This window comes from Pleurodeles waltl, chromosome 6, assembly GCF_031143425.1.
Source record: "Pleurodeles waltl isolate 20211129_DDA chromosome 6, aPleWal1.hap1.20221129, whole genome shotgun sequence".
Lineage (NCBI taxonomy): Eukaryota > Metazoa > Chordata > Amphibia > Caudata > Salamandridae > Pleurodeles > Pleurodeles waltl.
The window spans coordinates 1,512,214,607-1,512,238,590 of record NC_090445.1 but is presented as its reverse complement, the minus strand read 5'-3'; the positions used below and the strand labels follow the sequence as shown (position 1 = coordinate 1,512,238,590).

The window sequence follows — 23,984 nt, the reverse complement described above, 5'->3', positions numbered from 1 at the left end:
TCAGTTCATCATTTTCATCAAGTGTTCACGTGTATTTATTTGTTTTTAGTATATTTTATTGAGATTTTAGCATACAGGAAAAAACACAATACAGTTATGCATGGAAGGCATCTCAAATTATGGTGCACATTAGATTATCTAGAACATATGAAGTACTGAAGGAGGAGGGGAGTGAGATCCCGCCAGGGCCCCATCATACATTCTCTTCCCATTCTTTCAGCACACACCAGCCATAAATCTCGAGTCCAATCAAACTGGAACATCAGCTAGCAAAGGGGTTCCTGTGTAGTGCCTAGTCATGTGGAATGCCCAATGCAGACACCGAGATTGTCATTATATTTAGACATATGTGTCGCACATCAAAAGGGAGGTGTTGCCCTATGGGCGCTCACTGCATCAACAGCAGGAGAGGGAGTGGGTGCAATCTGATGCATTGCTTGCCAGCCTTTCCAGCATATCCTTCCACTCCTCCAAATCACTCTCACATTAGCACCGTTGTGCACCCGACGCAGTGTATTTTCCTCAGCTGCAACCAACTCCAAGCAAGTCCGCCTTCCATCTATCTAATGCCAGCCTCTTAGAGCTGGCCCAATGTATAGCTGTGTGTTGCCTTGTGAGCACCAGTCCCAGCTGCGCAAACCTGTATCTCGTTTTTTCCCCTTTTTGGGTAAAAGTAGTAGTAGGTTCAAGATGCAGTGGCGAATTGATGAGTCCACCCTGTATACCGTTGCCACACCAATTTCCAGTCATACTTCTTCCCAAAATTGTCTGACTGGTGCACACTTCCATGTCACATGTCCAAACCCAGCTGGAGTTTTGCTGATCTGGCACAGCAGGCCAGGCACGATGGGTATGCTTTATGTAAGCGCTGAAGGGTAAGGTAAGGCCTATGTATAAAGTAGAATTGCACAAGCTTAACACGGGCATTACTGGCCACTTCTCGAACCTGCAAAAGGGTTCTGTCCCATTTTCCATCTGTGAGGGTGGTCACTAATATGTCATATCAGGCCGCACGGTATCGAGTGAGACTAGTTTGTCTATCGCTGTTCTGGGCCTTATTGAGGTGGGAGGGGATTCCCCTGGATGAAATGGGGTCTAGAAGCAATTGCAGTACCGAGGATTGTCTCGGCTCATCTGTATACGAGCTCCATATCTCTCACACAGTGTGGGTCATACTGCAGTACTGTAGAAATTGCCGTTTATAACATACTTGATAATGGAGTTCAGCCTCTGCTGGCAACATGAAGGCACCATTAAGGTGCAGGTCACCTGCATTATGGCAGCCGCCCAACATCCACAGGGTAAAATCCATGTCCTTCCGGAGGCGGCGAAAGGTTAGTAACCAGCAGAGTGGAAGGAGTCTAGCATATGGGACATGCCGAAGGGCAATGTGAAGGACCCTCTCCCAAACTTAAGTCTCCTGTTTAGCTGTCAACGGTAACTGCTCAGCCCAGCTGTTCCCACTCATCAAGAGTGGAGGTAGCTGTTGTGCTTAAGTGGACTCAGATAGCAAGACTTTCTCCCAGTTGGGATTGTCATCACACTACGTGCAGCATATTGCAGTCTGCCCGTGAAGTAATACAACTGAAGATCAGGGAGTCTGAGGCCGCCCTTTTCCATATCTAGTTCTGGGATTTCAAGACAAACTCTGCTCCATTTGCCCTCCCAGACCAATTTCACCAATATTTCATCTTGTTGCCTAAATACCGATGCAGGCAGAGTGCAAAACAAATTTTGCATAATGTAAAGACAGCGCAGTAGCAGGACCATCTTATTCAGAGCTTCTCTGCACCATAACCGACTATGGCAGCCCTGTCCAGAACCGGATTGATTCATGTAAGCCTGCCACCACTCTACCCGTATTTAAGTCGTATTGCATTAGTGGTGTGTGGCTATCTGCAGACCGAGTTAGAGAAAGCTCTGTTACTGCCATGGGAGGCCCACTTCTGGAAGGTTCTCAGCAGTGGTCCTAGCCAATGCAGCCAGTGGGAACAATATTGCTTTGCGGAGGTTAACCATGAGCCCAGACCTCCATTACCGGTAACAGTTGTGGGACTGATTGTTCAGGGCCCCTCATATATACTAAAGTATCGTCAGCATACATAGTTACAATGTGAGTCTGGTCCGCCACTCATATCCCTCACTCTGTCGCTAAGGTATGTCACCAATGGCCAGGACAAATAGGAGTGGAGAGAGTGGGCACCCCTGTTGTGTGCCACGTTCGATATGGAGGATCTCCAAAACCTCCATTCCCACTCACACCCGTGCCATTGGCTTGTGATATAGCAGCTGCACAAGCCACAAAACCCTCGCCGAGTCCCATCTGCCAGAGGACCTCCCACAAATAAGACCAGGAGAGGGTGTCAAATGCCTTTTCAGTATCTAATGCCACAAGGGTACCCCTCAGGGCTGTGGGTCGTGTTGCGTGTAAAACATGTGACCGACGTCTCAAATTCATGTGTGTGCCCTGCCCTGGGATAAAACCGCATTGATTGGTAGGGACTAATCTCATGATGATCTTGTTCAATCGGAGGGTCAGCACCTTAGCCAACACCACATTAAGCATTGATAATGATTATAATATTTTCCCTCATGTGGAGGCAGCATGCCCGCTTCTTTTGCCTCCAATATTGTCTTGAGCAGGGAAGGGAGTAGGTGGGGGTCATACCACTACAGGGAGACTGTCCGTCCCCAGATGTTTGCCAGGGGCCATATCCTTGATGGATTCCCGTAGTTCTTCCAGCGGGGGATCCGCGCCCAGCACTGCCTTCTTTTCCCCTGTTAGGCATGGGAGCTGCTGCTGAGCTAAGAATCTCATCATTTCAGCTGTGTCGACACCTCCCGGGAAGGTGTTTATACCTGAGCCAGATGGTCACGTAACAGTTTCACTGTAGCCCTTTGTCTTAGTACCTAGGCTTCGCTAGGGCCATTTAGGCCAAGTACAAGGGGTGGCGGTTACTCCCTTTTAAGTAGCCAGGCTAGCCTACCACCGAACCTATATCCCTCTCTATGCAATTTCTGTCTGTAGTCTTTCCGGACGTAGCAATCCAGTCTATCCCAAATGTCTGCCACCTTTCTACGGAGGCCTGCAAGTGCTTCGTTCCTACTCTCAGTACCCCTAAGCACACCCTGCATTGCTGCGAGTCGCCTCTCTGCTGTTCTCAGCTCCTCTTCAAGTTTCTTTCGGATACCATATGTTTTACTGAGGCCGACTCCTCGTGCCACCACCTTAAATGCCCCCACTCTGCGCCCCTCGAGCCTGCTGTGTTCCAGTTTCTAGAATAGTATCCACCAAGAGCCTCCCTGATGTCTAAATCATAGTCAGTGTCTTCTAGCACCCCTGGGTGTAGCTCCCATAATGGGGTACGTGGTCTACAGCTCCGTAGTGTGCATTCCAACGAGAGTGGGGCATGACCAGATAGAAAGTGCACCTGATAGTTTGCAGTCATCACAATTATGATTCCCTCATTAATAAGTATGAAACGATCTAAGCGGCCATGCGCTCCATGAATGGGAGAGTAGCATGAGTATTCCTGAAGTATGGGGTGCCGTCATACGGGGTTTCATGCCCATTCGTGGTGGGTGTCTGTCTCACTGACCATCTAAGATGCAATTGAAATCTCCCGCCCATGTTGTAGGTAACCACATGTATGGTATTAATTCAGTTGCAAGTGCTGGGTAAAATTTCCCATTATCTGTAGTGGTAGCATAAACATTTATCAGGCATACTTCCACACCATCCAGCAAACCATACAGCAGGACATATCTCCTGGCGATATCAAGCATGTGTCCCCGCAGTTGAAAAGGGGTACCCAGAGCCACCCAGATAGACACTCCCCGGGCATATGAGGAAAAGGTAGAGGAGTAAAGTTGTCCCCACCATCTTTTTTGGAGTTTTTAAGTCTCAGTCTCTAGCAGATGTGTTTCTTGAAGAAACACTATATTAGCATGTGCTCTATTAAGGTATGTGTGAGTTTGATGTCTTTTTATAAAAGTATTCAGGCTTCTCACATTCCAAGCGAGCATTCAAACTGTATTAGCCATAATTCAAGTGATACTATGCGTTCCTCCATCCATGGGACTCCTGTGCCTGCCTCCCCACTTCCATCCATGTGGCATCATTTTGTTCCTCCTGAGCAAATATTTTTTCAACAAGAGCAGCATAACAAACCCACGCCCCACCCCCTAGGGTAAACATTTTGAAACATAACTGGTGCTTGCCCAACCTTCAGTAGAGCCCAACTCTAATAAACAGGAAAACTAAAACTTCTCCAGTTATAGCATGGTCCACAAGGAGTAAGCTCCCTGTATTGTGTAACTACAAGAGAAAGAGGTGGTGCAACACTAGTGCATACCATCCCTCCTCCCTTCGAACCCATTGCACGCCTAGAGTCCCCACTGCATATCCCACACCCTAGGGAAGAGCGAAGGACATAGGGAAGAGTTAGACTGAATAACAATAGCTGTAGCAAATAGAAAACAACAGAGCGTGAACAGTAAGTGTAAGAAAACAAATTCACAGAGAGGGTGAGCAAGGTCCCCATTTTGTTTCCCTCTGGCAGCCCCCTCTCTAATGACGCCCCCCGGAACCGCCTCTGCCACAGCCTATGCCGGCAGTCATGCCTCTATTCCCCAGTGCCATCAAGAAAGGAACCAAACCGTTAACCATCACAAAGGTCCGTTGCAACAGTATGCGGCCATGGGGTCAATATTGTAATCAGTAATAATCTGCTACATAATTCAGTGTGCCTTCCCATCCAGGAGCAAACCCCTGCGTGGTTGTCCTTCATGTAGTCATTTCGCTGCTATCAGTTTTGTCGTCACTCCTCTCCTCCGCCTCCACCTGCGACCGCAAGGGACTGTCCTGCTAGTCCGCCGTCTCATCAAGCGACCCATCGCGGGTGATGGACTCAAACAGGGCCCTCGCTTCCTCCTTCCTCAGCCTCCGCAATTCCAGATCAGAGTAGCCATCCAGGCACACCACTATCCCCTCTGCAGGGGGGACTGATTTCCTCCGTCTCTGGCTGTGCCTGTGAGTCTAGGTTCCTATGGGATTGAAGTGCTGGACAGAGGCACGTGAGCGGCGGGTGCTCCACGCTGGGATGCGGTCACCCTCATGGACCTCCAACCAGTTCCAGGCATCCTCTGGTGTCGAAAAGAAGGGTGTGTGGCATTCATTAGGTACCTTTAGTTTAGCAGGGTACAGAAGGATATATTTCAGTCCCATGGCTTTCAGTTTTTGGTTCACCCCACTGTAGGATTGTCTCTGCATCTGTACTGCTCTGGTATAGTCTGGGAAGATCCAGACAGCACAGCTCTCATACTGCAGGTTGTCTTGCGTACGAAACACACACAGAATCTCATCTCTGTCCTTATGATTGAGCAATCGTGCTGTAACAGTGCCCGGGGTGCCCCCTGGCGGATGCACCAGAGCCAAGGACCTGTGGGCCCGTTCAGTTGCAAAAAATTTCTAGAGATTTGGCATTGGGAGGGCCAATGTTATCCAGTCTTCCAGAAAGGCCTCTGGCCTTTGCCACTCCGACCTCTCAGGGAATCCCATGAATATGTGATTGTTTCTGCAGGATCTACCCTCGGAGTCCTCAATGCAGGCCCCTAGTGCCTTTGAGCGGGCTTCAAGAGTTGTCACCGTAGCTTCATGCCATCTTGTCGAGCAGTTCCTTCACCTGATTTCCTGTCTCTGTTGACCTCTTGGCCACCTTACGTAGGTCAGCCCGGAGAAGATTCAGGCGGGCATGCGAAGAGCGCGACTTCTCCAACAGTTATGTTTAAACATCCACTTGTCCGGGCTGGCCCATCCATGTGGGGTACTACCAGAGGGGGTTGGGGGGAGTGGAGGCTCTCCAGTTCACCCCTCCCCTTTTCAACCGCAACCCCACCCAGACCTACTTCCTCGCCTTCGTCCTCTCCTCTCCGGCCTGTCATCCACTTAAAGGAACTTGATCGGGTACCTAATCGCCCTCTCGGCGGGCACCTCACAGCACTGCAGCACATCCACGGTTTTCAGCGCAAGGGTTTACCAGGGAGGCGGGGGGTTGGGAGGTTGCCCTCCACTATCACCCCCCACCAACGAGGTGTCACTTCTCTTATTGCTGACGTTCGGGGCAGGCGTCACCTTCTGCTGCATCGGCCGAGCGCAGGCCGCACTTCCACCTCACGGCCTATCATCCAAGATCAGGCCGCCGGGCCTCAGCAGCTGGCCTGCGCGCCTCTACGGTCGATGAGGGGAGGACCTCCGCCCCTTTCAGACATCTCCCCTCTGCCCAGGGGGTGCCACTACCAGCACTCAGCAGGTTCCGGTATTAGCCCCGGGTACGTCCAGACCTCCGAGTTGTCTGCGAGGGCCGTCGCAATCTTCACCACGTGGCCCTGTCCCCCAGCACACCGCTCCACTGTCTGCTGTAGGGCAAGAAGTACCACCAATATACAGGCTCAGCAATTTTGAGGAGTGGCAACCAAAAAGCTCTGGATGTCCCTGATAAGCCAAGAAATGCCACCAGTATTCAAGGCTCAGTATTCTGTCAAAAGGGTGTGCAACTTAATGTTTTGGATAGCATTAATCAAGAAGTACAGCATATATGTCTGGAACAGCAAAAGTCACACACATACACCCACTCAGTCACACACACACTGTCTCTCTCTCTCTCTCTGTCTCTCGCAGACACGCACTCCGACAAACAAATATAGTCTTTGAATCTTTAGTTATAACTTACCTTTTCCTGGCCTTTATAAACTGTTGTGGAGAATTCTGTAATGTGTCTCCCAGAATTATTGATTATTAACCAAGCTGCCTAGCTTGCAGTCACTATGTGCTCACATGCCCCTCTTCCTCCACTTCTATTTCTGGGAGACTCCTCATAGATGAACCAGTGGACTCTGACTCGAGGGGAACCAGACATCGCACTGGTGCCATTCACTGTATTGCATGCCTGTACCTTTTTTCCCCTGGCTAGCTGTTCGCAGGGGGGCTCTTCCCCTCAACCTCTGGTGTTTCTGAGAGGGTAGGGATCTGTTCGCCTTCTTGTAGTCAACGCCCCTGCCTGCAAACATAAACAAGGTGAAATTCTTTGTGATGGTCCATAGCCTGAGAAGACCTCACCAGGGTGCTGAGTCCCTGGGAAGCCAGCGTTCTGATAAGACAGCAGTAGAGAATCTCTCAATCAACCAAAAGATTCCCCTGGACTCCCTTGTCTTGCGCAATACCTGCAGCTGAGGACATGAAAATGGAGACAGGTTGAAACATGGATTCACTGATCTCCTGACTTGGTGTTTGTGTTCTGGTGTTTATTGAAAGAACAGGAGTAGTCTGTGTCAGACTGTTGCATTTCAGCCACGATGAATCCTTTTTTTTGGCAGAGGGTTTGGAGGACAGGTTCACATAGCAGCTCCAATCAGATAAAGTGTTAAATCACTTGTAATTCACTAGTCAGTCCTGCATCTGTAGCAATTGAAATGGTTAAATATTTGGGGAAGTGGTGGAGTGATGGGAATTCCTCATGGATAGATGTATCAGTATGTCCGGGTCAGATACAGAATTGGGTGAAAGACACTGAAGTGCATGCAATTTGAATACTGAAAAAGAGAGCCAGTTATGTATATATCTTACAGAAATGGTATTGTTGCAGGTTTCAAATAGAGAAGAGAATTATCTGCATCTACTTCAAAAGACAGCACTAGAACTATTGTTTATTCAGTAAAAAAAAAAAAAAAGATTAAACGTAGTGGCTCAAAGTTTTTCTTAGCAGCCCACCGCTGGTCAATCAGTCAGGCTTTATAAAGCGCAACCAATCGTCCGATAGGGTATCCATGCACGCACAGGTACTGGAGGCTTATCTGACCATTCAAAGCCATTCGGAATTCTGAAAGTGAGGTGATAGTCCGGAGGTACATGGGGAGGCTGTTCCAGTTTTTTGCTGCGATGTGGGAGAAGTAGTATTCTGCTTTGGTAGATGCGGGGAGTATGGGCAAGTGAAAGGGAGGCAGAGCACAGTCTTCTCGATGGTTGGTGGAAGTTCAGGCAGTGGTTAATGTAAACAGGTCCTTGGTTTTGTAGAGCCTTGTATGCGTGGGTCAGCAGCTTGAATTGGCATCTCTTCTATAGGAGGAGCCAGTGGAGTTGCCTGAGGTGCGTTGTGATGTGGGTTTGTCGGGGAAGGCCGAGGATGAACCTGACTCTGACGTTCTGTATGGTTTGACGTCTCTGTATAAGGTGTACAGTAATTCCTAAATAGAGGGCATTGTGGTAGCCCAGTCGGCTGCTGATGAGGTCGTGTGTCACGGTGCATCTCATGTGTGGGGGTAGCCACTTGAAGATCTTACGTAACATACACAAAGTGAAGAAGCAGGCGGCGTTGATCTGTGATTTAATGGTGAGCTTCTTGTCAATGATGATTCAGAGGTTTCTGGCATGGTCATAAGGAGTGGGTGCAGGTCCTAGGTCTGATGGCCACCAGGAGTTGTTCCATGTGTTGTTGCTGTTGCCAAAGATCAGTACTTCCGCCTTGTCTGTGTTCAGCTGCAGGCAGTTGTTCTTCATCCAGTCAGTGACACTTGTCATGCATCTGTGGAAGCTGGTTCTGGTGGTTGAGGGGTCGTCAGTGATTGAGAGAATGAGTTGGGTTTCATCTGCGTAAGAAATTATGTACAGAACTTGGGATCAGACGATGTTGGCCAGCAGAGTCATATATGTGTTGAAGACCGTGGGGCTGAGGGATATGCCCTGGGGTACACCCCCAGGTGATCACCTTGGATTCGGAGTGGAAGGTGGGAGTGGATCCTCTGGGGTCTTCCAGTAAGGAAGTAGGTGATCCATCTGATTGCATCCCCTTGGATGCCTACGTAGTGGAGTCTTTAGGTTAGCATGTGGTGGGATATGGTGTTGAATGCTGCAAAGAGGTCAGGGAGGATCAAAGCTGCTGTTTCTCCTCTGTCGCAAAGGGTTTGGATGTTGTCGGTGGCTGCAGTCAGGGCAGGTTTGGTGCTGCGAAGCCAAATGAGGAGGTGTCCAGTAGCTAGTTCTGCTCCAGGTATGTCATGAGTTGGTGGTGCCACTGAATGTTGGGAATTCCAAATAACAAGGCTACCTAATTCTAAATCCACATCATGCCCCTATCTTCCACCATCCTACATTTCTTGTCTCCTTATCTCACTCTTGCGGGTCTATTTCATCCCTGCTTTCTGACACTTTCTTTGTCTTTGGTTTTCTACATTTCTCCTCCCCCTTTCTCCCTTTCCTGCCCTTCTCTATTGCTTTGTGTCACAATTTGAAGATGGAAAATAAGTCTTGGTTTCCAAAAATAAGTGCTGGTTGCTACTACCTGCCCACAGAGACAAATACTCACCAGTTGGCCCCTCTGACAGATGAGGTCTCAGAATCTACAGTCTACGTGCTCTGCAGTGACTCACAATTTCAACAGAAGCAGCAGAGTAGAAGCTGTCAGGTCTGGACTTGAAACTGATCCCTTGAAGCCATCCTTAGCTACGTTCTACTACCTCTGTGTGAGCTGTCAGACCACAATGACTATACCTGGTTGCAGACTGTAATTTGTTGATCTGGTGTTATAAACACCCTCGAAACCACTTGGTCATAGGCCAGTACTTTTCTTTTTAAAGGGTCAGACCTGTAAAATGTCTTCTTGTCGGAGCTAATGACCTCAGCAAAGAATTCTAGTAGCTGTGAAACAGATAAGCTGTTCAGTTGGTTGAAGGGTTTTCATGAAATAATTTAATTTGCAGAACTACACCGAAAATATATTTTCTGAGGGTATCGCCTTTTTTACCATTATTTAAGGCCTATCACGAAAACAAACTTGAAAGAACTTTTTTTACGCACACCGATTGTAACCCAAAATGTTATTTCTCAACACTTTTTTATTCCTCCTCCCTGAAGTAGCCCTTATTTTCAATGCTGATGTGACAGTAGCGGCTTGCATAGAAACAGGTCACCTGAATGTCACGTTAGATTTAAGTAGGCCATGTCATGTCTGAGCACGAAGTCCACTCTTCCAAAATGGCTGCTTATTCGCTGACTGCTTGTGTACAGCAAGTTGTGCCCTAATCTCGCTATATTGGCCATGGTGTATTCAGGTCCTGCCCCACATTTAAATTGTAAGAACATCGATAAAGGACCAAGTGATAAAAAAAAAAAAAACATGTAACATATGATGTTTTACCTTTAAATGCATCAAAACGATTGAAGGGACAGTTTCTTTAGTCGCTTCATCAAAGGGACAAGAGAGGTCATGGCGTATGGGGGATTCGGAAGGAATCAACAGGCTTCCCTTTACCAGGAAGCTTTTTCCAGGTCAAGGCTTCCTCAAAACAGGCCTGTAATAATTTTTTGCTCTCCTTTTTGGTTCAGAATAGTGTAAAGCTAGCCTCCTCCGCGTTCCTGCTGTTATGCTGTATAATCTCGCGTTTTAGTGTGGACACCATACATGTGATCTCTCTTTGCACTGAGCCCTCGGTACTTGATCTAATTGTTGTGTGCATTTACTGGCACCGATTGAGTCTCATGGAACGGAATTCACTTGTGGATAGCCCTTCTGCCTGGTCATGATAGGCCCATTGTTCCCACATCTGGTTTTCCTGAGTGCAGGAACACTGGACCCGATTCCACTTAAGTCTTCAGCTGCAACAACAGTCAAGCTCTGCGCGGAGCTCGCTTCTTTTATGCGTGGGTAAGGGTTTGCCGGCTCCCCTTTTGAGTTGTGTGTCCAGAAAGCCATTTGTACAGAACCTATTGTACTTGTTCAATACAATATGCTGAGCTTGGATAATCAGGGCTACGATGAGGGTTAAAGGACAACTGCCTTGCCTATTAGTTCACTATGGTTCATGCTTAAAGCTGTATGCACTTAGCAGTACAGGGTTATAAGGTGGTGTAATGGCCGGATAAGGGGATTAGGGAATGGTTCTCACGCTCTTAAGCGGGAAAAGAAGGGGAGTGGCGGGATCAACTAAGTCATATCTTTCCATGTTGGTGGGAAGTGTCACTATATATCTGGCTGACATCAGCTCCATGGAGCCTTCGGTCTTTGATAGACTGACTGATGCTAATTTATAGTGGTGTTACTATTGTGCATGGAAATTGGGGATACTAAACGTATTGCTTGAGGTGCGCTGATGCCTTGACCTTGCACTGTCTGGCTACTGTGCATTATTTCTCATTCAAGGTTCTCTCACTTGTGGCCCACTGGGCTATGCTGTAGCATACCACTTCTCCCACTGTATCCTGGACCGGACAATTATCTGTTGCACAGATCTGCTGTACACCACTAGTACTCATAAAGGGCAAGTTTTAAATGGCAGTGGCCCACTGCCATTGGCACCAGGTCATGGTCAGGTTTAATATGTCCAGAGGTAAATTGGAACAACTCTGTTGGTTATGATTCCTTATCTCAAATTAGAAGGAAGGTTTCTGGATATGTTGCATCATCGCAAAGACTCTTGATGCTATGTGCAATAAAAGGACTTTTGGGTAGATGACAATTAATAGTAATGATCATGGCAAGTATTAGGATGCCGTATTGTACAGCGATCAACTAAGTCATGCATGCACTCAAAGTACGGAAGCAGGTTTGGTGTGTTTGCATTGTATCATCTGTTTCTACTTTGTCTTTGTATCTCACCAATCCCTTTAATAAACAATGTGGGGTTTGTCAGGTTGTTTGTTAAAGGTAACAGTGCTACATTGAATCCAGGGTGTGCTCTGGTGTTCACAGCCAAGAATAACTCTTAAGAAAAAACACTCTTTGAATTGTTAGAGCAATACAAAGAAATGCTACTGGTCTGGAACACTGCGTCTGCTACGCAATACTAGCAAATGGATGCTCGGGTATGAGGATAAGTGTGCACACCTGTTTAAGAACAAATCCCAGACAGACTCATCATGTGCCAGCATGCTCGGACTTATCTGACTTGGAAAAGTTTACTTAAGTGAAAAACGTATTTCGGCATATTAGAATATTTGAAGGTTGGCCTTAATATGGAGCCATGTCTTTTAAAGGGATGTTTCTGTTTTTGCCTATTTCACATATTAAAATATTTGGAGGTAGGCCTTCTTTTGGGGCTACGCTTTTTACCGGGATACTTTTGTAATGTCCTATTCTGCATATTCAAATATTAGGCTGCAGCCTTTTTTTCTGGAGCCATATCCTTTACAGGGACACTTCTGCTATTTCCAATTTTTCATATTAAATATTTCGAGACAGACCTCATTTGGGCAGGGATACTTCTGTTATTTCCTTTTCAACATTAAAACATTTGGCGGTAGGCCTTCATTTATGATGATGTCTTTTACGGGGACACTTCTGTTTTTAGGTTAAGTGTAGTAACACACAAGCACTGCTTTTTGGCCTGTTGTGATCTATTATATGGGCTTTGTCCACGCCCGTCACTTTAATTCGTTACTGGGCCTGACTTTCAAAAATCCCTTGATGTGGTTGGTAAATGCTTTACGTTTGTCCCGCCTAGGGGCTGTTTTGTTACGCCTTTCAGACGGACCTTGTTACATGGATTATTGCACGATTGCCCATATACTTTGTGTACATAGTCCTCTTTCTTTTGTCTCTCCCCTTCGCACTCCATGGAGACCATGGCGTTTTGAAGTTTCATACAGCGCTAACTTGATCGGAGATACTGGAGCTCTTTGTGTGACTACCAGTTACGTCACATTGTTCACACTGTTACCGAATCAGAGTCATTTAAATTTCGCTTTTGTCTCTCAGATTGGGCATTACCTGCGCTTTTCTGTGTGTGCACGTGTACCTTTCTGCTGGTGCACTGTTCACTTCTTGTGGTGTTCCAACTAGGACCTCTAAGTAGGACACAGGTCAGTCTAGGCACTTCTTTGAATAGAAGCACCCAATTGGGTGTCATGATTCATCCTTGGGCCTGCTTCTTGACGGACCGGCACTACAATGTCCGACGGGCCCCACAAGGGGTCTCTTTGCTAGAGATCTTTTGATCAATGCCATCTGGTTGAGTGCAGGGATGTACTGGCCCCGTGAGTGAAAAAAGTGAAGGACTGAAGGTGAACATTAAAACTGAATACAGGACTCCCAACCCTATGTGTTTATTTGATACCTGTGGAGTCTATGTCAAGGTTAAAAAGCAAAGGTTGTAGTGCCACCAGAGATAATGCTCTTGCACTCACTTGAAAAGAGGATTTCTTCTATTCCTGTGTAGGTCAACATGTTTATGTCTATAGAAGTCTCTACAGATCAAGTGGCGTTTCGTCAGGACCAAAAACAGAAAGCCTAGCCTCACTACTGAGTGTGTGAGGGCCCTTGCTTCTATTTATAGAAGTGCCTAGACTGACCTGCGCCCTGCTTACTGCTCCTAGTTGGAACACCATGTTCTTGGAACTGTGTACCTTTATGTAGTGTTTATATTTACTAGGAGACTGTACACTGGACCAGTAATATGCTCCTTACCCCTCTTATTTTGTAGCACATCTTGTGGTGTTCTGCCTGTGCATTTAAGTTTATTTTCATTCTCTTCAACTGCTTGGCTGTGCCATGCGCTGCGCTGCAGGATCGGGTGCTTTCCTCTGCCTTCTGCTTTGTGCTCCTGGTACGTAGCAGGCTTGCAGGGATCCAGGTGCCTTAACTTGTTTCCTTCTCCTTTCTCTTCCCTCAGAAGAGAGCTGCGCTGTCCTAGCAGCCGAGAGCCCGCTGTCATCCTTAGAAAGGGCACAATACAGAAGGCACTATTGAAGCAATAATCGTGCAAGCGCAAGCAAGGCACCGATTGCATTGCTTCATCTGAAGTTAGAATATGGGTTATTTTTAGCCTTTAGGATAGAGATGTTCCACTCGGCCCTCACAGGCTCACTACCAGCTTTAAGTGCTGAGTTAACCTGTTATGAAACCCCACCGTGCACTGTGACGTCAGATTAGAAGAAGCGCGTCCTGTGTTGTGCAAGGCCCCTTCTCCCTATTGTTTCCCTCTCACTAGCCATGACAGCGAGGAGTTCTGGGTCTGTACTGACCTCTCACAGCACACACGTTGTTACTGGAATTGTCTTGCACTTCTGTAAATGTGTGGGGTGAGGGAGAAACAAGAATAATTGTGGTATCAGTAGAATAAAGCGGGTTTGGTCCAACGCGTACTAGCTGACTTGGACCAGATAAAGCACCACAGTATAAGTGTTCAGCAATTTGGGAAAAATGAACACCAGACAATCACTGGGAAAGTATATTAAGACTGACTGGCTGATGAAACACCACAATTTTCGTTGGTGCTGTATGTATGTCATCTGCTCTATTTGTAAGAGGTTTCATGCAGCACTCATGTCTTTAGGGTACTGTTGTATGAGGGTAAATGATAAAGAATCATTTTGATGTTTGCATTGTACTTTTATGGTATGTTTTCTTACTTACCGAAATAAAGTTAAATGATGATGATAAAGAATCATATTAAAATGCACTAGGTAGCTCAAGTATTGCTGAAATAATATCTGCACTATCTCCTTGTCTCGTCTATTTTATCGTTCTAGTAATTTCGTTATGAACATTTAATCTCCTGTTACACCGCATCTTAGTCCTATCTTTAATTTCAGAAAAAGAAAATGGTACTCGTGACCCCTTCCCTTAAAGGGGCTGCCCACCAGCCTCACTTTTAGGTTTATCTTTCTTTGACAGGCCCATTTTAGAGGTTGTGACAACAAATCATTCTGGTTTTATTTTGTTTAGTTTTCATGGAATTCTTTGTTTGCTATTGACACATTAATTATAGTGCACAGATTTATTAAACACAATTGATAGTACCCTTACATTCAATGTTGGGAGCACTGTCAGAAAAGACATCACTAAGCACAGATAATTATGTTCGTTAGTAGTTGATATTCTTGTTGTGATTCCCCCTAGGGGCTTTTTTGAGCATTACAGTCTAATGGCAAACGTTTATTTCTGATAGTTGTTTTTTTTAGTGGATTTACATGATTATTGTATATGTTTTATTAATCTCTCCTTATTGCAATTATGACCATAATCCCGGCCAACTTTTCCGTGGCTGTCTTGTGTCTTTTTTTTTTCTTTTTTGAAGTGTGTTAGCCAGCCAGCAATTCTGATGGTGAGGTGGCGAAAGTGATATTCTATTGTAATTAGCATGGCAGAATTAAATTAGGATTCTAAATGGCAACATATTCTTCTTGTGCTGCAGCTCGAGGAATGAAGGTAAATGGATGTGCTTTAGTTATATGCAGGGCCACTGGAATTATGTGGCAGAAAAGGACTAAATTATGAGGCAGGATTGACCAATTTATGTGTCAAGAAAAGTCCAGTTATCAATTTACATCGCCAATAGCTCTAACTCAGGCAAATGCGAGACCTATTGCATTGTAAATGCTTGTTTCTTTTGTCGCATATTACATTTTTTTTAGATTGGCCTTCTTCTGCGTCCATGTCATTTACATAGATACTTCTTGTATATCATAATACACATCACAGCTGTTTCTGTTACGTGTAGGCTACAGGTTTCAGTCTCACAGGTCTGCCTCAGCGCTTTAATTTTTCACATGGTGATAAACTGACCAGTCTTCAGTTGGGTAATAGCAACACCTATCATTAAAAGTACAGAGATCATTAATTTTGTGGCCTGCAATGTCTTAATGGTCACTATGACTGTTTTACTGTTCCGGTATCTATTATGTCAAAACCTATGAAGGAGGTTCATATATTTGTCATACAGAACATATCCAAGGATAACAAGTTGTTATACAATAATACATGAAGGCATGTCTAGTGAATTCTTCCACTCAGTAAATCATTTTTCAAAATCTATCTTTATCGACGGTCCCAGCAACTTGACAGAAGAAGTAATTTGTGGCAGCACGTCTACCATGAGCAATGAGATCATTGTCTCCACAAACAGCAACATACAGAAAACATCTGAAGCCTGATTTAGAAACTGACGCTAACGGATCTACCTGCAAAACCACCACACCCACCTCTGTGTTTCTTAGCCTCATTTGGCATGTCATCCAATCTATGGTGGTCCGCCCAACATCATTTCCGCACTATTTATTTTCGAAAGAGCCGGGTAAATCTTAGCGATTTTACAGATTAAGCCTTTTAAATGTACCCGAAGTATGGCACAAAACTCTCTGCACATGAAGGGCACTATCGATATTACTAGTGCCCTTTGTGAACTTTCCATTTTTGGAATCCATTTTCTGTACCCACATTCCTAACAGCTTTAAAGGCATGGTGGTATTGCCATCATAGACTTTATCTAATATATAACATTTCATTTTTTTAAATGGGTTCATAAAAAGGTCTCTATGAGGCATCAATTGCTAGATTTTATATTCATAGCCAATTAAAATTAAAACCACACACTATAAATCATGTTATTGAGAACCCAATTTACATTTCTCCAAAAACCACGAAGCACAGAATGTTACCTGCTAGCTTTACATTTCATATATTAGGATATTGACATAATTACTCTAAAGAATAAAGAAGCATTAAGCTTGAAGTATGCATGTCGGAGCGCAATTTATTTTTTCCACTCACTGGAGCATGGACCCTTGATCACAACTCTCTGCTTTTTAGGCTTATCTTTTTTCCCTACAGTGTGTTTCCTTGGCTGTGTGTATTAGTTTTGGCACATAAGCCAACAGAGTAATTTTTTTTCTGGAGATATGGTATTTATTTTCTATTTTTGTTAAGGACAATACTTAGTTACATATTCTTTATTATTTGTCCCTCTTTTTGACAAGAAAGAACAAATCATTTGGGTGGCTCGTCTTTCGGAATGACTTATAGCTGAGAATTGTGATCTCTGTCAGGAGATATCACATAGGAAATTTAAGCATAGGAAGGCAGCTCACCTGAGGCGTATGCTTTGCATTTGAGGAAAAAAGGGGCCTTCTACCCGGAGAAATTACCAAAGGAAAAGGGCTAGTGTGTTTCCACTGCCTCCTACCCCTTCAGACATTGAGTCATAGTGTTAGGGATTTTAATGTTAAGGAGTTAGTTGTTGAGATATTTGACTTTGAGAGCCTAGCTCGTGAACGGTTTGACATTGAGACTTTGTTTGCTATCAAGATCCCTCTCAGCTTACGGCTGAAATAAAATGAGGGCAAACTATTCCTCCACACACACTCCCATCATCAAGGCTTGATAAATCTCAATCAGAAGAGCTGGATACAGAACCGGTACATTTCAGAAAAAATGAAAGGGTCTTTGTCAGATGTTCCACAACAACACCCTCATGTGATTCTTCCTCGGTCTTGATGGCATGAAACCATTGGCATTACCTCATTTGCAACAATTAAAACTCTTCAGCCTCCAAAATACCTTATATAAGGTCCCTTTCTAGAACAAGATCTCGTTGTTTTAGGTCAAGGTAGGATAGGTGTAATCAGAAATTTCATGAGATGATAGACTCTGATAGGGGAAGTGTTTGCCACTCAACCTCATTGATCTATCCAGTCGATTAATTTATGTAGTCAACAGCATGTTGATTTTTCCTTTTGTTGTCAACAGAGTGGCAGAAAGCCAAAGTAAATATCTATTTTTCTGAAGCAGAGTGCTGGTCAAGTTGTGAAATTAAAAAAAATATGTTTCTGAGCTTGAGTATAAGAGAACTACAATTTTTAATAAAATGTAAGCATTAAAGGGCTTCTAATTTTTTAAAGCATATTATTTGTGCATTCCAAGAAAGATAATATGTTAGGTTTAGAAGAATGAGGAAGGCATTGTAATTTGTATGTTCCTGGCAAATAAGAAGCAGTCTCGTTTGTGATAGAGTGAACACGGTTGCCACATCAGACATTGGGAAAAAGCCAAACATCATATGATAAGTTGTGCGAAGTGCACAAAATTGAAAAGAAAGGAGTTAAAATATGGGTTACCTGAGCAGCACTTTGGATTTTGCAGCCATCTTACGAGTCAATGTTTGAGTATTGTAGTAGTAAAACATCTAATTGACTTTTAAGGGCAGATAACACTTTAGAGAATTTTCATAAGGATTTATGCTTGTATCCCAGAAAGAATCTAATTTACATTTAGCTTCCATCTTTTTATTTGAAGTTTCTCTACGAGGTTTGATTATCTGAGTTTAAGGACACAATACAAATGCCTGTGCTTTCTTTTTACAGATCCTGAAGGAGATGAAGCCCCTAGTTTGGATATTTGTGCTGCAGAATTTGCCTGAAGTTGCCTATCTTGTCTATCTTCTATACACTGTGAGTGAATTAGTCGTATTGCAGTTTTCTCAGATACAAGCAAGTCACTGTTTTTTCCAGCAGGTACCTTACGCAATATCATGGAGGATTACTCATGGGTCTTGAGAGGCATATACACTGTGTCTGGGCACAGCTAAGTTTGTAGTCTGACTTGTACACAGTAAAAAAAACATGCTCTTTCTCAAACATCGGAAATTAAATTGAGCTCTGTCTGACAATCCCAGGTATTACCTTAAATGTAAAACAGTAAAAATGTAATCTGCACACTGTGGTCAACTGTGAAATAGATATATGTGAAAACAGATTATTTCACGATGTGTCTTTGAGCTCTTTTCCTTTATGGGACTCATTCTAAAACCGAGTGCTTCTTTCACATTACAGGTTTACAGTTTGTCCAAGAACATTTCTGTTTTCACCTCCATTGCCAAGGCAGGAGTGTTTGGGGGAGTTGAGGGATGGTATTGTTGCTGAAAGAGTTAGTGTAGTTCTGATTTTTAAATGAAATCTACATCCATGTAGGGTACCGTAACCAAACCTCACATTTTAAAGTGCAAGAGAAGTCTTACACTGGGAAATGCAGTTTTAATTTAATAGATCAACAGTTGCCATGGCCTGGGTACTACCACTTGTATGTCAAGATAACCACAGATTTAGATTTGTTTTAGACTGACCAATTTTTGTGTTTTGTTTCTCGTAGGTGATAAGCAACTGGGGTCATGATAAAACTCACATACTGGAAGCAGCTGCCGTTACTGGCTCTTGCATCTCCGTCACCATTAAGTCTGTGCTTTTTTGGTCACTATATCATGTCTACCGGAGCTTTGGCCAGGGCTTGCGAGAGAGGAGTGAGTATTTTCTTTTGTATTCATTTTGTAACACATCAACATGTTCTCTTGTTGCCTTTTTACTGGGCTGAGATCTCAACTTGTAAGAATGGGTATATCTTCATTGCCAGAGGTTCAAAAGTATTAGCTATTTCATGTGTGTCTGTGCTTTCAATTATTCCCTGTTATCATACTGGGACTCCTCAGCACATGAACATAGCTGCATTAAAGAAATTACATTTAATTCTGTAGCATATCCACCTACTTGCTAGCTCTTTCTGTTTCAGCCTAACGATCTGTGCTGGTCTTCGATTCTTTGATTTTCACCCTTGGCCAATGGCATTCTCCAACAAACTTCTACTTCTTCAGAAAGCTTCTGTTGATAATGTTTTAAAAAGATCTTAAAATAAGTTGAGGAGAATGAGACAATTTCATATAAATTAATGTTCTTATGTAATTTCAAAGCTCACTCCCAGAGACCACAAACAAGACCCTGTGTCAAGAGGACGCTGATGATAAAATAAGGTTCATGCATTGGGAAAGGCTGTGGAGGGCAAACTTGAAGGCCTAGCGAGCATAGTTACGGCATAGAGAAGGAGCAGTAAAAGACAGCATGCTCTTTTCAGACTTTGGCACAGCAGTTAAGTTAGACAAATGAGATGGGGCAAGAGCTTCTCTTTTTTGAGGAGTGCAAAAATTGAGTAACCTGATAATCTGTGCAGAGCATCCCATCTTGGTATACTGTGGGTCCAAGTCAAGGCAAAATCAGGACCACATCCAGGTAAGGAAAAACGACTGTGTAGTGTCATGCTGTAGAAAAACTCCAAGACAACGCGGGACATTCATTTAAAAAAGTTTCTACAACAACCATGTTTCCATTGTAGAGACATCGTCTTTGAAAGACGAAATGAGCTGGCCATCCCAACATGCTGCCTTGAAATGGTGGACCGGATTGCTTTGAGCATTTTCCCTCAAAGGATATCTGCTGTGTTACAATGTGATGTCGGCATTCAGGTTAATGTACGGTCATGGATGGCGAGGCACTAGCAACATAGTGGCCTGTTAACCACACAATCACGACCCTGTAGTATCTGGCTCCTTAATGTTTAGATTTTCATAATTTAATCTTTGAAGATTTCAAAATTAACAGAAAAGAAAACCCACTTTCCACACAAAGAGCCATAAAAATTGGTTCAACAACACCAGCAAAATACATAATTAACAGTCAAGTAGCCCAAAAATCTCCAATAAATCAAACATTCAACCTCCAAATAATCATCATATGTAACAAATATCACATATACTTCTTGCAGAATGACATCAGCTGAAAGGAGTTCAAGCGGAGTTGTAGGTCTACCATGTACTTTGTTTTATCTAGTACATCTTAGTGCCAAAGGTATTCACAGAGTTCACCAGTGAATGTGACAGAAGATATGCCCAGAAGGGTCCCAGATATCCCTAGATTGGACCAGCATTATTTCCCAGTAGGGATTCAGTTGCTCTCGGCAGTATGCTCCATCTCTCAACCTGTGTGGGAGGAGAGCCACAACCTCATTGTAACACCACTCTGCCTTTTGCCAACAGTAGTGCAATGGTTGAATACTTCCAGATAAAAGATTAAATGTCCTTAACATTGTGAAAAAGGCCCAGAAGAGGGATAGCAGGGGGCTAAAAGACATCCAATCATTTCAGACATTGCTACCCTCACCTTATCCCTGAAATAAGCATTTGTCAGGCACGATCATGCCAGATGATGGAATTTAGCATTTGGGGCTGTATATTCAGCACAGTTTGAATTGTCTCTGAAGCCTAGTCACTGTAGTGTTGCCAGAGTCTGACATATTCTGTGTAAAAATGTTATATGTATTAATCATAGCCTATAATTAGGGAAGAGTACACTAATCTGGAAACAAATGAATTTTCATGGTCAATTAATGGCGAGTGGAGAACAGCAAGCCACGTCTCTTAGGCAGTATGGGTGCATATAGGGGCCTCCTGCTACATCATGGTATGTAAAAGGGATTCTAGTTTCCTTAGACACAAGGGATCCATTTGCATTGCCAAGTTCCTAAAGATGTGGGGAAGCAAAGGCAAGGAATAGTTGGATGGTCCACATGTATCACAAAGCCTAAGCAATGAGGGTTGCATTAGCTTTGCCAAGTTCGTAAAGATGTGGGGAAGAGAAGGAAAGGTGGTCCACATGTATCGCAAAGCCGAAGCATGTGTAATAGAATATAGTCACACACCGTCTGGACAGCAGTTATTGGCAAGGTACACTTCCACAATGCTTTGCAATAAAACATGTTTAAGTTATTTACCAGGTTAAAGCAGGTAGCTTTAGGTACACTCGTAGGGATAAGCTAGGATTATTGCAAGTGGTTTTCCAGGAACATACAACTGATCAAGATGAGCTGTACGTTGTAGTCTCTCCCATGCCCATATAGTACAACTGGCAGTATTCATCTAGTCATAGATCTAGAGACATTATCTGAGGAGTGTGTTGAGAAGAAAGGAATCAGCATTGTCAACTTCCATCACATTGAGTATGGAATAAAACAAGAAATGTGTGACGTGATCCTGTGTGCAGAAGTTGTGTATGGGATAAAACAAGAAGTGTGTGAAGCAATCATCTGTGCGGATGTAATGTAATAGAAAGTCTGAGGCTGAAAGTCTGCCCTGGTCAATGTAAATGTCAAAGTCTCCCATTTCCTACGAGGCAGTTTGCTGACCCAAATTAACTTGATCACACAAGAGCCTAGCCATATAAAGATGGCTTTGGTTAGTAGAATAGGAATGGTTTAATTTTTTTTTTTTTAAATGATAATTTCGGGAGAGCAACCATCTTGTCAATAGCCAGTCTACCTGCAGGAGGCAAAGGCAGCTGGATTAATCAGGCAATTTGATTCTTCTGTCTAGAGAAAGCCATGCCATAATTTTCTCAAAAAATTGTGTCAATGTCCCCACTAATTTGGATCCCAGGTATTCAGCAGATGAGCTCACCATTTCAAACGGTACTTACTGTCAGCATAAGGCAACACAGTATAGCAGCTGGCAGAGAAGCTGCGGCCACGTGTTGAGTGGTGCAGTCTCTGCCTGGCAGAAGTCGGCTCTATCATTATCAGATACATGGTATGGGAGAGCTGGCACTTCTGCCTAGTTTTCCTAGATATTTGTATGTGATCAGAAAGCAGGCCATGTTGCTGAATGCACACTGTGCTATGGGCATACTATGGCCTGATCCTGTTAATACAGTGTCCTCTAAAGTCAGTTCACTCAAATATTAAGAACATAGGGGCAACTAGGAGTGCACCTACTATATTAATTTCAGAGTCTAGTTGGTGGATCAGATTTAAAATAGTGCAAAGTTTGTAGGAAGTGGACCATCCTGGTATAAACACTGATCGATCAGGCCTGATCAGACTAGGGAACAAGGTAAGGAATCTGTTTGGAAGCAGGTCACCCAGTATTTTATTGTCAATGATGATCATTGATAGGGGCGATCACTAGAGTGGTTTATCAGGTTTAAGGAACATAATGTTCAGGGCTTAACGAAGAGAATGAGGAAGTGAACGGGCCCATCTGGCCTCCTCATACAAAGCCAGCAGATGGGGAGCTCGTATCTGGGTATATTCTTTGTACAACTGGTCTGTCACGCCATCTGCTCCAGGGCCCATCCACTTGGCATGCTCCAAATAACCTGTGCTATTTTGTCGGTGGAGAAAGGCACATCTAGATGCTGTCGACGAGTATTGTTATGGCAAGCTAGTTCAATAGTGTCAATAAAGGAGTTAAGACCAGCGCTGGTGGGAGTCGTTTTGGATAGATATAACTGAGAGTAGAATTCACCACTTTCTCGCAGAATAGTGACCACCTAATGTATGAACTTACCATTAGCTCGAATAATCCAGGTAATGTCTGAATTAGCCCAAGAGTGCCTTGGAGCATGCACAAATGTTCTGTTCAGCCTACCACCTTATCTGTATAGCCGGATTTAATACTTTCTTGCCCAAGTGGTTGAGTTCCCTAGTGGTAACCTCTTTAAACTCCTCAAGTGTACCTTGTATATCTGTAAACAACTGTATATACCAGGAGGCATGCACACTCCACTGAGAACATGGCAGTGAAGGCCCTTCCTGGGCATATGCTTTTCAGCATGTCCTTCCCATAATCTACCATGGTGTTCATGGTTGTGGATTCCGAGATGCCCAGGATACGCAGGTTAGTCTGGTGTGACCAGGCTTCTAGGTCTTCATTTTTCTTCTAGAATACCGTCATTGTTCCCTCCATCCAAGAGATTTTACTGTCTCTGCTACCAGCAATGTCCTCTGCTTCAGAGTCTGCTGCCCTTGGTGAGCTATGCAGTCATAATTATCAAGGCTCATTTTCATTCTATCTAGACTATCTGTAAGTGTATCAATTTTAGAGTCTGTCATCACTAGACAATTTCTTACCAAGGAATAGTGTGCAGACCTCCAGTTCAGCCTGTGTATATTGGCTAGACGAAGAATGAGCGTACTCAGATGTAACATCCTGCCCTGCAGGCCTAGTGGACCTTTGGTTTTCAAAGGCCAAAATTGGTTGATTAGGCTTTTGTTTGCCCATGCACTTTCATTCTGTCTAGACCAGTGGTTCTCAACCTTTTGACTTCTGTGGACCCCCACTTTATCATAACTGTAACCCTGGAACCCCCACGGAATCATTATTGGCATCCAGGGACCCATCACGGAGTTATTACTAAGAACTGTGGACTAAATCTGTTAATATTATTTAATTTCCTAAGCAGTTGCGGACCCCCTGAGGAGGCTTTGCGGACCCCCAGGTGTCCCCCGACCACATGTTGAGAACCACTGGTCTAGACTAGCAGTAAACATATCCGTTTTCTGGCCGTAATCACCAAACTATGGGCCTGATTTAGAATTTGGCGGACAGGTTACTCTGTCATAGCG

The 23,984-nt window shown here is 44.2% G+C and overlaps 1 protein-coding gene across 2 annotated transcripts in view; it reads left to right on the top strand.

The window, feature by feature from the left end:
• LOC138301015 (uncharacterized) overlaps positions 1–23,984 on the top strand; it is a 196,945-nt gene that overhangs the window by 151,173 nt on the left and 21,788 nt on the right. For both annotated transcript variants that reach the window (XM_069241017.1, XM_069241019.1), the window contains 2 exons: positions 18,128–18,214; positions 18,912–19,059. In XM_069241017.1, the coding sequence (XP_069097118.1) occupies positions 18,128–18,214; positions 18,912–19,059 (235 nt within the window). The remainder of the gene's footprint in view (positions 1–18,127; positions 18,215–18,911; positions 19,060–23,984) is intronic.